Here is a 16,581-nt window from a genome sequence, read left to right as displayed (position 1 = left end):
CTCCCCAATACTCTTCTACTTACACCCAAGCGAGGAAGAAGAATATAGTCATAGAAATGTAGTAGACGAGGTCTTAAATCATCTTGCCCCAATCTTCTTATTTTTAAAATGAAGTAAGGTTAGAGAGATTAAATGATTTGCCTAAAATCCCTGGTATTAGCGGCTAGGCCAACGGCTGGTGCTCAGGTCTTCTGAATTTTACTATAGTAATCTTTTGACACCATCTTGTCAAATTGTCACGTCATTCCCCATCTTGAAGCTCTTCATTTTCTCCCTAATTTGTTTAGAATTTTAAAATCCCAGTTCTTTATAGTGACCTACAATGCAAGGCCATGCATAGACTCGTTCTTTCCCCACTCCTCCATCCTCACCTGTTCCTACTTGTTTAGTACAGATTTCACCACTGCCCACAGTAAGAAAGGTATTATACATTGCAATCCAGTACACGTGCACACACAAAACTGAAGCAAGAGTTTGTTAAAGAATACTTATTCTGAAAATCTATGACTTCCTGATGCAGTGACCCACTAAATTGTTATCACAACCTACTAACGTGACCCACAGTTTGAAAAACACGACCAGCCACACTGCCTCTTTTATGTTCTTCAAAGACTGAGTCTGTTTCCATCTCAGGACCTTTTTACTTCTCTCTGTCCGGAAGGCTCTTACCCAGATAGTGTGCATGGCTGGGACCTTCTTTTCTTTCCCATCTTGGTTTAAATGTGTCTGAGAAGCCTTTGCTGATTATTAAATAGCCTACCTGTCTTGTTTATTTTTGTCTTCTTTGCAGGTCTTACCATAGGCCCGTAGTTATCTTGTTCATCTGTTTACTTATTGTTCATTTCCTACGGTAGAACGTATGTAGGTCTGGGCAACCTGTGGACATTAAGGTCAAGGTTGGACTCACCTCTGTATACCTAGCACAGTTCTCGATACATACTCTTTGAATGAATATAGCAGTGCTTAAATATATACATAGGGAGATTAGTCCAAGTCTGTAGTACTAAGAGCTCTCCTAACTGGCTTCCCTCCACCACCAAAATCTGGCAAAGAACAGCCCTCACAATATGTCTCATAAAGACAAGTGTTATTTCTAAGTAGAGCACAGTAGAGCACAGTATGGCATTAAGTATAGGGAGGGTTTTGTCCTTAAATATACACACTTGGGTATGTGTGAATGCACGTGGGTGGGTTATCTGCACAACCGTTGTAAATAGAAATTTAATTTAAAGACTTGCAAGAGAAAGGGAAATAAAAACCTCTAAATACTTTCTACCCTTAAACTTTCAGTTGTTTCCTGAAAGAGAGCATCAAGTAAAGGTAAAGTAGGAAGGTGACAGAAAGGGGTTTTGATTTACCTGTGTTCTGCCTTTCAAGTTTACTTTTTAGAAATTAACTCAGATATTTAGAACATCCACTTTCCTTATTCCTCTTTCATGTCACCCTTTCTATTGTCATTTACAATATTTTGTTTCAGAATAGCTTAAGGCAGACTTAAGCAATCGTAATGTTTTTCCTAAAGGAAAATATTTACTATCTGCAAGTATATCACTTTAAGCACTGGCTGTACTCCAAAAAACTCTTTGGAGGTAGATTCTTGGGAATCCCAAGCACATTTCTGTTTCCATAGAAATTAAGTTACCGATTATGGATAGCTGGCAAAAGAATAAAATACAAGTCCATTATTGCTTGATGCATCATTAATGGTCCTTTTTTCTTCATTGTTTCTGTGAGAAATTCCATGCTGAGTTTCAAATGAGCAACACTTCCTGTTCTCTCTTCCTCCTTCTTGTGGCCAAGGCCAGAGACTAATCCCTTGTGACAATAATTTATTCAGTTCCTCAAATACTCAGTATGTGCTTAATTCTGGGAAACTGTGTCAATATTAGAGAAAGTGCTGAAGAAGGATAGAGCCCCTTCCTGAACCACTAGAATCTAGTTAGAGGCGTTAAAACAGAGCTGTTCAAGTTAAGGCAAATTATATCAAGAGTAGTAAGAGTGCTACCATCATTTCTGTAAGAGTCAAAGATAAGGAAAATCACATGATTGGGGTGGCTGGGTTAGCACAGAGTTAGAAAAAAAATCACAGAAAAAGTGGTGTTTCTCATGGACTTTGGAAGATGGTGGAGCTCGGCGAGGTGGAAAACGTGAACCAGGCAGATCCAATAGTGTGACCTAAGGCCCTGCAGTGAGAGGGTTGGGGGGGGGCACCTTCAGGAAGCCCTCAGAAGTCCACTCCGAGGAGCCTAGGGAGGGAGGGGGAGCACACGTGGCTAAGAACGGGGCCCTGGAGTGTCCAGCGCCTTGGACACCTAAGCGATGCCTTTGTGCTTTATGTAGTCAGTTTGGAGAGCTATTGAGAGGTTTGTGGGGTGTTATTTTAGATTTGTTTTCTGACTTTGCAAGTATGTATATGAATTCATTTAAATGAATTTGGATGATACCAAAAACATCTGAGAACTCCCCATAAGCTCACCATCCACAGATAGCTCTCCTAACAGAGGATGCTTTTTGTCCAGTCTTTTTTTCTATACATTTTTAAAAACGTAGTTAAAAGACCATCCTGTATGTAATTTTGTGTTGCATTTGTTTACTGACATGTTATTTCCCCATATTTATGAAGTAAGCAACACTTTACGTTACCATTTAATAGTCTGCTCTATAAATAAAAGATAGTTTTATCTTTCAAATAGTCCCTTTGTGGACATTTATATTCTTCCCAGCTTTTTGTTAATACAACGTTTTGTGCAGATTATTTCCTTCAGATTCATGTCTAAATGTAGAATTACTGGTTTTAGTAGTGTATTTTTAAGACACTTTGTTTCGTATGTGTTAAAATTTCCTCTATAGAAGTTGCACCAAGATTCATTCCCACCAGCACATATGTATGTGTTAGTCTCATGACAGCCTTACCTATATTTAGTGTCCTCGTTTCTTAACTGATGGTGGTTTTAGATTTTGCGTTTGATGACTAGTGAGAGTAAACTTTTCATGTTTACATCCACTTATAGTTTAATTTTTTTTCACTAGTATGACTTTATAATTGGTTTGGGCTTTTCTTGTTTATGTTACTCACTTTGTTCATTCTCTGAATGTATTCGCAATTTCCCATTCATTTGTGGTTTCTTCCATTGCTGTGAAGTTAAATAATTTCTTCTTCATTGACTTTTTCTAGTCTTTTAATTTTTGTTGTCGTATTATTTTTAAATTTAAAAATATCTTTTATGTACAGAATGTGTAAAACATGAATAAAATAAACACCCATGTACTCAGCATTCAGCCAAACAAATGGAACCTCCTGGGTGGGTACCCCATCCCTGCTTGTCCTGCATTTGTCCTTCATCCGTCCTGTGCTCCCCCAGGCAGCTGCTTGTCCTGCATTTGGTGTTACGCATTCCCTTGCTTTTCATTAGCTGCACCACCTGTGATGTATTCCTCACCAGTACTTTATTAAGTTTACCACATTTAAACTTTAAATAAAAGCTGAATACATTTTTTCATGACTTGCTTGTTGCTCGGTCATTCATATTGTCAACTATAACCGTACTGTCATGGATTCCTTTTTATAGCTGTATAATAGTGCACAGAATGAATATACCAGTTGACGGATGTGGAGTTATTTCTACGTGTTGCTATTATGTACAATGCTGCTGTGAACATTCTTATGCATATCTGGTATCTACAGTTTCTCTAAGTCAGTGATTCTCAATGTTTGTGCAGGAACTGTAGTTCCTTGAGACCATTTCAAGGGGTTTGAGAGGTCAAAACTATTTTCATAATAACACTAAAACATCCTTTTCCTTTTTCATTGTCATTCTCTCACAAGCATGCAGTCGTTGTTTTTCCAGAGGTTACGCTAGTGTGGTATCGTGGCTCTGACAGCTGATAGAATATGCGCTGGTATGTTCTCGTGTCAATTTTGTTAAATCAGTTTTAATACCTACTGATAAAGGTAACCAATATAAAAAAAAAACAAGCTCTTTAGGGTACTCAGTTCTTTTTAAGAGTGTAAAATAGGTTCTAAGATCAAAAAGTTTGAGAACTGCTGTTGTAGGTTTGTACCCAACAGTGAAACAGGTGGGTCACACAATAAGCAAATATTCTACTAGGTAATACCAAACGATTTTCCAAAGTGACTACCAGTTTTCATTTTAACCAGCAGTATCTGAATGTCCTTGTTTTTCCAGACCCTATAATTTGGCATTGTTACTTTTTTTGGTTTTGTTAGTTTTTTCCCCATGTGATAGGGCTGTTGGAATATCTCATTGTGGTTTTAATTTGCCTTTCTTTGAGTACCGGCAAGATTAAGCATTTCTTCATATCTCTATGGGCCATTTGGTTTCCACTTCTATGAAAATCACTTCTTCAGGCTCTTCCTGGCCCTTTGTTCCTCCATATAAATAATAGAATCAGCTTATCATGTTTATGAAAAAAATTAAAATCTTTTGTTGGGATTTTGAGTGGAATTGGGTAAAATCAGAAAATCAACTTTGGCCTATCCAAAAACCTGGTATATAGTTCTACCTGCTAAAGTCTTTCTTGTAGAAAGGTTTATAACTTTCTCCATAAAGGTTAACCTATTTTTGTTAAGTTTATTCCCAAATACTTGACATTTTTTTAATTAAAATTTTATTTTTATTACTTAAATTTTTGTTTAAATGGTGTCCTTTAAGAATTTATTTTCTAAATGACTGCTGGTTTATAGAAAGTGCATTTAACTTTTTACATTAATATTGAATTCAGAAACCTTGCTAACTCTTATTAATTTTGATAATATCTCTAGATTAGTTTGGGCTTTCTGCATAGACAGTAATATCACCTTGAAATAATGACAATTTTCTAACTTTCCAATTCTTACATCTCTCAGTGCTTTTACTTTACATGGGCTGGAACCTTTAGAACAGTGTTGAGTAGAAGCAGTGATAAAAGCTTGCTTGTTTTATTCCTGATCTTTGAACGATAACCCCGAACATGTCTGTTAAGTACTATGTTAAGTACTGTTAAGTACTATGATCTCTGTAGAGAAGCTTTACCAAAATGAAGACATTTCCTTCTATTCCCGGTTTGCCATTTTGGTTGTTGCTGTTTTGTTCCCATTATGAGTGATGGTTGAATTTTACTACTGTTTCCCAAAAAATAAGACCTAGCCTGGCCCATCAGCTCTAATGCGTCTTTTGGAGCAAAAACGCATTAGAGCTGATGGTCCAGGCTAGGTCTTAATTTTGGGGAAACAGGGTAGATGCATTTTCTTCATCTACTGAACACATTTATTATATCTAATGAGATGTTCACTTGGTGTTTTTCTTTTAATCTGTTAGTATGGTAGGTTATATTAATCAGGCTTTTGAAATATTAAAATTTTTGAGAAATTAAATTTGAAAAATTAAAATTTTCCGAAGGTGTATATGTGAGAAACAATATCTGTGTGTGTGTGGGGGGGGGATGTCAGTGTGCACGCATGCACAGCAGACAAAGAGATGAAAAGCTGAGAGTTCTCTTTACCCTGGAACATTTAGTACTGTCTGTTGCAGAGGTGAATCACCATTACCACTCATTTAACTTTAGTTCTTTCTCTGTCAAATTATGAATTTTACAATTTGTCTGGTGGTAGTATACTGTATAAATACCGTGTTTCCCCGAAAATTAGACCTACCCGGACAATCAGCTCTAATGCGTCTTTGGGAGCAAAATATAAGACCCGGTCTTATTTTATTATAAGACCGGGTCTTATTTTCCTATAATATAAGACCGGGTCTTATATAAATTTTTGCTCCAAAAGACGCATTAAGGCTGATTGTTCAGCTAGGTCTTATTTTGGGGGAAACGGTATAAGATCAATTTACAGAGCAAAATTCATATAGAATAGAAAGAAACAATGAACCACAGAAGTGCTTAAAATTTCTTAACAAAGTGGCTGAAATGAGCTTTGAGCTATTTTGAAGAAAGGCAAGGATGAGGTTTAAAAATTCACCACTTAAGATTGATGTTGGTTTGTGATGAAGTTTTCATTGGTCCACAGCAAGATTAAAGTAATAAGGACACCATATTATGAGAGTATATACATATGCATTCATATCTGTGCATAATACTGTCGAATGAACTCAAAGAGTCTAGAGGCTTTCGCTAGAAATTAGTGATAGAGATTTATTCAAGGGTCTTAGAGTTTGCAAACTGGGAATACAGCTAGGCAAAAACCTGAAAGTGTTCCAAAGAAGAAAGAAAAGATAAAGAGTTCTTAAAAGTCCCATCCTTGAGAAGAATCAATCCTGCATTCTTAGCCCTAGGATTGGTCCCAGACAGTTATCAGTCAGATGTCAGGAAGTCTGGATGATGGATGCCAGGTGGTACAGAAGATGAGTACCAGGACGTCTGGTCATGTCTCATGGTCTGGATACGTGAGTCCCTTAAAGGATAATCAGGGTTTATCTAGAAGTCCAGGCATTGACACAGGACTGGAAAGTTCAATAGTTTTAAGTTCCCAGGCTAGTTAGAACAAGAATCTAATCATTTCTTCATGCCTCAGCCTACTCAATTTTAGTAATTTAGCCGCTTGACTTAGTGACTCCATTTTATTTCTTCATTCTATTCCTCAAAACTAATCTCTTCCTAATCTGTATGCTTTAATCATGAAGAGGTAAAATCTTTCAAAATGATGTCCCTAGTAGGCTTATGGGGGTGGAAAATACAGGGAAGGAGAGGATTCGGGAGGGGGTCTTGTGAGGGTGGAAGAAGAGGGGGCAGGAGAAAAGTGGGGACAGATGAGGCCTAAGGGGAGAGAGAGTGAGACAGAGAAACAAAGTAAACTGAGCATTCAAGGTGAGGAAAACTTGGCCTGGGACCACAAGGCCAAGTGTAATTGTGCTTATGACAGAACAATTTGTTGCATTCCAATACAGCACCCAGGCAACGGAACCCTCAAATGTTAGGAAATTTTCAGAAAATTAATCTTTTGGTAAGTCCAGATGTTACAGGAAGAAGCTAAAGATGGACACTCGATATGTATCTGAAGATACCAAAACACACGTGTGCACACCCTCTACCCCTGACAAAATCGGAAGTATGCATTAAACACTTCTACCTGTTTGAGTTGCCAGCTAAATTAGTCATCTTTTATATAGACCACCTCTTTTATTTGAAAGAACAACTGGAAAATAAACTGTGGTTATTCAGATGTGGGTATTTGGCAGAAATTTTCTTGAAAATGAATGAGGTCAGCCTGTTATTTCAAGGAAAACACCATGCTGGTCCAGTGGAGACGGCTGCCCAGTAGCCAAACTAGATGGTGCTTCCTTAGGGGACAGGTGCTCCCAGGGGCTCTCTTGATGCTAAACAGTGTAAACTCTTAACTCCAAGTCATGTTTAAACTTTATAATTAAAGTTGTTTTGAATAATGATGAATTTTTCAATAGCAGAGCTAAAAAACATTTTCCAAGGTTTACCTACTACAGAACCACTCATTGTATAGACGAGAAAAACAGAACCCAGATATTAAAAGGCATTTCCAAGGTAATACTCTACACGTGCATGTTTTAGGGCCTACTCTTATATTTTATAGTGCTTTAAACTTCCAACTACTTTCATATATACATGTTCATCTGATCCTTGCACAACCCTGTGAGTGTCTAAAGCAGCTTAAAGATAAGCAAACTGAGACTCAAAGAAGATAGTTCTCTGAATGCACTTTATGTTTTCTTGCCCTTTAAGCTATTACCTCGGAGGGTCTGAAATAAGGCTGAGCAAATGGAGAAGATAGAATCTATAAAACTTCGCAACTAATTAGATGAAAAAAAACACTGGAGATGAAGGAGCCAGAAAATTTTCAGAAGTTTCTTGCTAGGTCCCCTGGGAGGGTACTATTAAGCGAGAAAATAAAAAGTGAGAAGTAATGCAGTCATTCAACAAATGTTTCCTGAAGGCCTTTTCATGGAACTGGTATAATGGGCTTTGGGGGGTTCTTAGACGGGATGGACAGTGCCGTTACTGTCTCCATGTGGGAGACAGCATGCTAGTGACTTGGATTCACAGGGGAAAGTGCTAAGTGCCATGAGAACTGCTTAGTTCAAGTCCTATAGCTGTTCATAGGTAGGAAGGAATGACTTCTGGGCTCGGGAAATGTTATGGAAGAGGAAGCACTTGAAAGGAATTTTGCAGGATGGTAGAATTTGGGTGTGCAGACCTGGCTGTGAGGAGACGAGGAAAATTCAGTTATAGAAAAATAGTGAGAGCAGGGTGTGGAAAGAAGACTATCAGATACAGAGATTGGTAGGAACATAGCGTGTATGTAGGCTGACAATGAGAAATTATTGTTGAAAACAATTATTCCAATAAGTTATAGAAAATGTTATCTGCTACATACATGGTCAGTTTCCATTTTGTATTCAGTTCATTTTTTTAAATGATACTTGCCAAACAAATGTCTTTTGAAGTACAACTTAGTTCTTTACATATAAAATTTCATTTTGCATTGACTAGGGTAAGGATTTCAAGTTCAGATAACACAATTGATGTTCCCAGATGTTGGTTTATAGTTCTAGAGAGGGTCATGCAAAATATCTTACTATGGTCTTATTTTTTAAAATCTACAGTGGTTTATCGTGTTTCCCCGAAAATAAGACCTAACCAGATAATTAATCCCAGCATGATTTTTCAGGATGACATCCCCTGAACACGAGCCCTAATAGTATTTTGGAGCAAAAATTAATATAAGATCAGGTCTTATTTTGGGAGAAACATGGTATTTAAAGTAAACCTGCAGTCTTTAGATAACTTTATTCTCCTCACACTCAGAAATTCCGTCAGTCCTTTAAATTGCATTTTCATCCGAACTTCATCCCTGTGTCTATCTTCAAATAGCTTAGCTTTGTTTTCCGGGTCTTTCTTCTCCTTTGGCGTTAGTGTTTGTTATTATTCACTGTAGAATTTATCTGACTTGGATGTTTATTACTGTTTTTCCCCTAGATAAGCCAGATAAATATGATCCACGTGATGTTGAAAGGCTACAACAAGATGATAACTGGGTTGAAAGTTACTTATTCTGGAGACATGATGCTGTAGATGAAACACTGAAGATGATCGATGAGAGTTTTCAGTGGAGGAAAGAAATGTGTGTCAACGGTAAGCTGTTCAATTTAACCTTGACAGTATACTATTCCCTGCATAAATGTTACTGTTTTACATTCATCTAATAGTGTATTTGCAAATATCCTTTGCAATCATCATAAACACCAGAATATAATGTATTATACAGACCCAATAACACTTTGAAAAGAGTGTCATATGAGTAAGTCTTAAAAGTCAGATCATTCATGAGGAAATCAGATCACCAGGAAGCAGAATCACACTCAGACTGTTCACTCACAGCAGAAACTCCTAATGTGTGCTTGTTAGTTCGGTACCATTAAACAATAGCAAGACAACATCTTCGCCCTTAGGCCTAGAGATACTCTTTGCCTGTTTTTCTTAGTTGTTGCCTTATGTCTTTCTCCATCCTCAGAGTTCCTTGTGCTGATAGGTGTTCCATATAGAATAATTGAATGAAGGTCCCCCAAAAGCAAGCTTATCCCCAAGGATGCCTTGGCAGCCTTCTTTTAGTGGCTTAGTTTCAAGGCCTACTTCAGGACTGAAATTTTCTCCAAAAATGGGAGTTTGAAATCTTAGAGGGAGGTTTTATAATAGTCATCAAAGGTTACTCATTATCTCTCTCCTCCTAAAAATTTAACAAGAAACTGGCATAACTACTGGTTTTGATGAGGTATAAAAAATTTCCTGACTTTGAGGAATATAAACTCTAGAGTGACTGAGTCTGGAGACTTAATACAAAATAGTCAACAAATAAATCGAGCAGACACTCGCCCCAGTCCTCACACTTGTAGAAGGAATCCATCAGAAGGGGTGTATTTAATAATTCAATTGGAAATGTAAAAACTATAGGTAATTGCAATAAACAGTGACACGTTTATTAATCAAGCAAATAAATACAAATCTGATATTTCTAAATTACTTAAGGACAGAATAAACGTTTAACAGTAGTTTTTTCTTATATAGAATTGCTTGTGTCTAGTGGCAGACGCCAGATATAAGGTAAAGGGGGTGAGGAAAGATAAAGAAATCTTTGGAAGTTCTTGGGGAACTACTGGCAAATGTAACAAAAGCACTTGCTGTCTTGCTCTGTTGGATCTCGGCCTCACGAGAGACAGGATAGGCCCTCTTTGTTCCTCCTGCTAAAGGAGCTAGCAATTTTCCCATTTTCCACTTGCCCCAAGATTATAAAATGTATTAGATTCTACTGGATATCAGGTTTTGTGAAAAAACATTATTTTGCAAAAGAAACCATAGTGATTTTTTTCCCCATTAATCTGGATCTATACTGTAGATATTTATGGGTGTGTTCTCTTGAAATTGTCCAACAGTGACAATATTTGTTTGCAAATCATTATATGAAACACAACCAGACCACAGAAATGTGTCTACATAAATAAAGGCTGACGTGTCAAAGGGCAATGGATTTTTTTTTCATTTCTCTCATCTGTATGTCGTTTGTTTACTTAATAAGAAATACTGTTTTATTGCCAGATGTTCTATCCAGATGTTTGAATAAACTTTATCTTTTTTATATCAGAGCTACTATATAACAGTACCTTTTACATTGTGAGTTTTCTTTTTAAAAAGGTCCCTAAGTTACAATTACTCATCAAAGTGTATCACTTTTTAGATCTGACTGAATCCTCCATTCCCAGATGGTTACTGGAAATTGGAGGTATTTATCTCCACGGTTATGACAAAGAAGGCAACAAGTTACGTAAGTATATTGAATTTATGGACTGACTTTTCAAGATTTTGAGATGTACTTGTCTAGCTCAACAGAATTAGTAATAGGCAGCACTTCCTCCATGGATAGCACAAGGCAGGTTCCCTCCAGCTGGGGACGGTTAGGGCCATCTTGACTGAGAATCTCATACTCAGTAGTTATACTACTGTTTACATTATACCTAATCAAACAGGCAGCAAAGGCAAATGCTGCCCTAACACAGCCAAAGTACTGTAATTCAGAGTCACTATCATCTTTCTAATTTGACTGTGACATTAAACTTCAACCCAGTACTTTTATGGAAATCTTTTTGACAGTCCCTGAGGGTTGGTACATGGACGTTTTTCTTTTCAAGTTTCCCAGTCTTGTCCCCTTTCTTTCTCCTCAATCTGTGTGATAGCAGGAGGAACACTGACACTCATCCCTGCCATCCCGACAACTCTCTTCTCTCCCCATTGCCCAAAATCCAGCTTGGTTTGTACCAAGGCTGACGCCCAGCAGGCGTGTCAGAGCACCATTTCGAGCAGACATCCTGCCCAGGCAGCTTCGCGCACGTCAGTGCATGCCTTGCTCGCCTTCTGCGGCATGTGGTCTGTTCCTGTGTTAACAGTACTCTATGCATTCTCCTCCTATCACTGGCTCCTCCTCAGTCTTCTTTGCGCATTTCTCCTTCCACTTGTCCCTTAAAAGTGCTTCCCTGGAATCATTCCTTTTTTGGCCTCTTTTCCTTTCTAGCTGATACAGTGTCTTTGAGTGATCTCACCTGCCTCCCCTGAATGGCGGCGCTGAGCCCACACCGTCCCCAGGCCACGTGCACATACATGCCCAGCTACCCACTGACGGGTGCCACCAGATTGATTACCAGCCAGCTGCCTTCAACACAACACACAGCTGAACACCCGAGTCCCACCATCTGCTCTGCCCCTGTACTGCCCAGCTCAGGCCAGAAACCACTGGCTCTTCCCTCTGACATAGCTTCACTTCGCCCGTCTGGTTTCACCAGCACTTCCTCAGTCAGTCCCTCACTAGCTCCTTCCCGCAGCACCTTCCCACAGCAGCAGCTGTTGGGTTTCCTCTCTGTCTCTTCCAGTCTCAGCTTTATGCTGCTGCCTGAGAGATGTAAACAGGAAATCAAAACACCTTAGCATTGCATGCAGAGTCCTCGAATCCCAGCCCTGTCTCTGCTTAGCTTCACCTCTCATCATGTTTTGTCTTAGCTGCCACCACTTGGAATGTTTGCCACACTCCACCCACGTGCACAACACCCACTCACACCTCCACGGTGTCTCTGTCCAGCCTCTTCCTCTGCAAGGAACATTTTTTCTATTGCGCAACAGAAGCAATGACGACTTTCTTTTTCGTTAAGCACAGTGAAGGGTACTCTTATCTTATTACCAAATATGGTTTGTTCTCTTGTATTTTCTTTTCCCCCTTACTTACTAGTGAAGGATATTTCCTAACTTTCTGCTACTCTTTAAGGTTCTCAAGTGCACACTACTCATTTAGAAAAAGGAAGAGATATTTTAATCTGAGAAACAAAATGAATTATAAATGAAGAAAAATGAAAAGGGAAAGAATTGATATACGTATAAAATAACATTATGATGCCATAAACATTTTTCTTACTTTTATCTTATGTTCTGCTAAAAGTCTGGATCAGGGTGAAGTATCATATAAAAGATCATAAAACCATACTGGACAAAAAGAAGCTTATCGCATTCTGGTTGGAACGTTACGCTAAAAGAGAAAGTGGGAAACCTATAACAGTGATGTTTGATCTGTCAGAAACTGGACTAAACAGCATAGTAAGCATTTTTCTTTAATTCTAAATCATTGTTTATCTTCCATCCTTCCTGTCCTCCCTGCCACTCCTCCCTAACCAAATATTGCTATAAAATTGAGCTAACCAAGTTATGTTTCAGATTTATTCTCCGCTCACCCATGTTGTGAGTGAAGTCAAACATGGAGTAAGATTTGCAAAGATAAATTTGCTTCGGTATTTGGCACTGAAACTGTAGATTTCCTAGAAATGTTCCTTGTCTGACACCCATGATGTAGAGGTAGGGTGTGGAGGCTGACAGGCTACTGAGCACACGTGGTCACTGAACTTTTCTGCCAAAGCTCATGTCCTACAGCACCTATCCCTGTAAAGCACTCAGTAAATACTAAGGAATGTCTGCTCTCTATTGTACCATTACATTCATACAGTGTTTTGCAGCTGTGAGATGTTCACCTGAGTTTTGCACATACAGCACTGTGTGATTTTGTTGGGGTTTTGTTTGCTTGTTTGGATTCCAGAAAACTGGAAACCAATTTTCCCCAAGTGATTTTGCCAAGTTTAAAAAAATAAATCAAACCTACCAGTCTAATTTGGGCGCTTGTGACCTGAGTGGTAACTACAAACCCTTCAGCAGCGATGAGGATCCATCCATAAGCACATTTATTAGAGTTGTTGTCTCTTACATTCAAACCCTGGCTAATTCTGGTAGCAGTAAAGTGGCATTCACACACCTTCCTGGGGCAGTGTTAAAACTGTTTGAAAATCCACTTGGCAAAATACCATGTTTCTCTGAAAATAAGACCTAGCCGGACCATCAGCTCTAATGTGTCTTTTGGAGCAAAAATTATATAAGACCCAGTCTTATTTTAACATAAGACTGGGTCTTGTATAATATACCATGTTTCCCCGAAAATAAGATCTAGCCAGACAATCAGCTTTACTGTGTTTTTTGTAGCAAAAGTTAATGTAAGACCCGGTCTTATTTTATTATAAGACTGGGTACGATACGATACCATACGATTCCAGGTCTTATATTAATTTTTGCTACAAAAGATGCATTAGAGCTGATGGCACGGCTAGGTCTTATTTTTAGGGAAACACGGTATGTTAAGAATCTTAAAGTGTTCACATTCATACTCTGCCTGGTAACTAATTTCTGGAATCTATTTGTATTCTAAAGAAAGAATTCCGAATACAGAAAAAGCATTGTGCACCAAAATGTTTTTTTCAGAGTGTTATTTAAAATAGTGAAAAATTAGAAAAACGCATATGTCAGCATGGTGAAATAGTAAATTATGGTGTATCTAATTGATGGAGTATGTTTAATGGTATTTATAAAGAATTTTTAGTAATATTGGAAAATGACCTTTTTTAATGAAAAAGGTAACAGGATTGTATCACAATGATACCTAGCCAGAAAAAGAAAACCTTATATATTGCAAAAACAAATAAACAAAAAACAGACTAGAGGGAACTAGAGATGAGTTGTTTTGGGTGGTAGAGTTTTTCATCTTTCTGTATTTCTATTTATATTTTAAGAACTCATTGCACTGGATTTTTTCAATCTAGTTTCTGTGTCAATGGGTTTTAGATGATAGAGTAAGTCGTTTTATGCCCAAAATCTAAATGCCTACATATATAATAAAAATAAATCATGATTCTGTTATCCTTTATGTATAATTTTCTAATTATTAACCCAGAATCATGAAAAATAATTGTTAATATTTTTTATTGCCAAATATAGGGGCAAAGAATTAGCTTGAACTGTCTGATTTTTTTCAAACTACTTATGTGTTACATCATTATCTTTAATTTATAAAGTTTATTTGCATTACTGAGTATGTAATTCATTGTTAATGTTTTTAAATACTTGAACCTTATCGAATTATTTTTATATATCACCCTCATGAATCACAAAGGATTTAAGTTGGCTCATAAAGATGTATACAGAATTACAAGGCAAGACATTTTAAAATTACTTGTTAAAGAGTTGGGCCACTAATTTGGCTCTAAGCTCTCAGCTGCCTACCTAAAAGAAATGGAATCATTTCAAACTATTTCAGAGACCATACTTTCAAACCAGGGTCTTAGGAGAAGTGTATTCATTCCTGATACTTGAACTAAAGAGAAAAGTCTTTCATGAGTCCTCAAAGGGAGGACATTTTACAAGATGATGAATAGCGATCCCCACAAAATGCAGACCAATAGTTTCATGGAGTTTTCTTATGTAGAGCCCACTACTATGCATACACCAGTGGCATCCTATCAAATCTACTTCAGTTAGCAGTAACTTGGGATTTTATAAGCAAGGACATTCAACTACATAAAAGATGAAAACAAGAATATTAGAGACTTTTTAGGCAGTTTCTTGGGGCCGCAGATCATATACTAGGTAACCAAATTTATATATAACTAGTTATTTTGAGATATTTCTTTGACTCTTATTTAACTACAAATTATTAAGCTCTATGCACAGTGGCTATGAAAATTAGTTATAAAGGTATTATTACATACTAGGATTTATCCCATGATAAATACTTAAGATAGTTAAGGATGCTTACTTTCAGTTTACTCGAGTTAAAGATGCTGCAGCTCACATGCCAGAAAAGACTTCATTTCTAGGACAACCCACCTTTCGGTAATTGACGGATTTAAGTTTGCCTGGTTTTATATATGTATGTGTGTGTGTGTGTGTGTATGGATGTACCGAGGGTGCTAAAAATGTATACATATGACTTTTATTCATCTTTTGTTATCAGTATATATTATTACAATTTTAATACAGTTTTTACCTTTCTTAAAATGCGCATACATTTTTTGGCACCGTGTGTGTGTATCTTTCACCGTACAGTCCTTACAAAATGGCTGATCAGGATTAGTAAGACAGCTTGTGGCCATGGAATAACATGGACTGAAATGATCCATGTGAATAGTAACCCTAATAACCCAATTTCATGTTGCTGGCTTCAGTGCAGTGAAACAGTACAGCATGAAGAATAGAGTCAGTGGTATTATAACAGTAATATATGATATCAGGGGGTAGAAAATTGGGAGAGGGGCTTATCACTTTGTGAGGGTTGTAAATGTCTAACTATTACATTGTTTTGTACACCTGAAACTAATTTAAAAAGTGGCTTAATGACGTAAAACGTTAATTCTTAGGAATATACATATTTATATAATTGCTTATTTTTTTAAGATATTAATAATTGTCTCGTTTGTACTTAATAATTTATCGCCTTAAATGTGGACATTCTTAAAGATTTCAATATAAAATCTTTATTTTAGGACATGGATTTTGTACGCTTTATCATCAACTGCTTTAAGGTTTATTACCCTAAATACCTCTGTAAGTAACTTATTTCTTTATAAAAATATAATATGCAGAAACTGTAGATAATGTCTGAGAATTGTAGAGCTTTATATTATTATGGACTTTAATAGCTGAAACATTGTTTTCTGATGCAGACCTTAAACGTGTTCATAGACATTTAAGTGCATTTTCTAGTAGGTACGGGGGAAATTTTCATAAGTAATCATTGTCATTTACAGTTAGTTTTAAGAGTTTAAGTTCTAAACTGTATATATGACATCCTGTAACATACACATACACATAGGGACTATCTCATTTTTACTAATCTTTCAATTGAGAAATTTCTTTAAAATAATATTTATTATATGGAACTTCTTACATACAAGAAACAGATAAACAGTATTGATAAAGTGTACTCTGATAAGCAAACTCATACATAAAGTACACTGTGTTACTAATTGCTGTTTAACAATTGTCATTGAGAAAACATTTGACTGTCCTGTACGACATTTGAATGTGGCATTTGGAGTTTTTTTTAATTGTGATTATTCCATTAATTACCTGAATGAAGAACTCCTAAGTCTTACTCATTTTTTACTTATTGGATCTATGTGATGGTTTCCCCCTGGAGAAATGAAGTTGCCATCCCTCATAAACAGAAATATGTTTAACCTAAGTGGG

At 37.0% G+C, this 16,581-nt stretch overlaps 1 protein-coding gene across 2 annotated transcripts in view; it reads left to right on the top strand.

Annotated features, from left to right (window-relative positions):
- The window catches only part of MOSPD2 (motile sperm domain containing 2), a 38,956-nt gene that overhangs the window by 1,721 nt on the left and 20,654 nt on the right, over window positions 1-16,581 (top strand). For both annotated transcript variants that reach the window (XM_081042961.1, XM_081042960.1), the window contains exons 3-6: window positions 8,959-9,114; window positions 10,712-10,798; window positions 12,458-12,612; window positions 15,876-15,936. In XM_081042961.1, the coding sequence (XP_080899087.1) occupies window positions 8,959-9,114; window positions 10,712-10,798; window positions 12,458-12,612; window positions 15,876-15,936 (459 nt within the window). The remainder of the gene's footprint in view (window positions 1-8,958; window positions 9,115-10,711; window positions 10,799-12,457; window positions 12,613-15,875; window positions 15,937-16,581) is intronic.

The sequence above is a fragment of the Rhinolophus hipposideros genome (assembly GCF_964194185.1).
Source record: "Rhinolophus hipposideros genome assembly, chromosome: X".
NCBI lineage: Eukaryota > Metazoa > Chordata > Mammalia > Chiroptera > Rhinolophidae > Rhinolophus > Rhinolophus hipposideros.
This window is presented reverse-complemented; position numbering and strand designations above follow the sequence as displayed.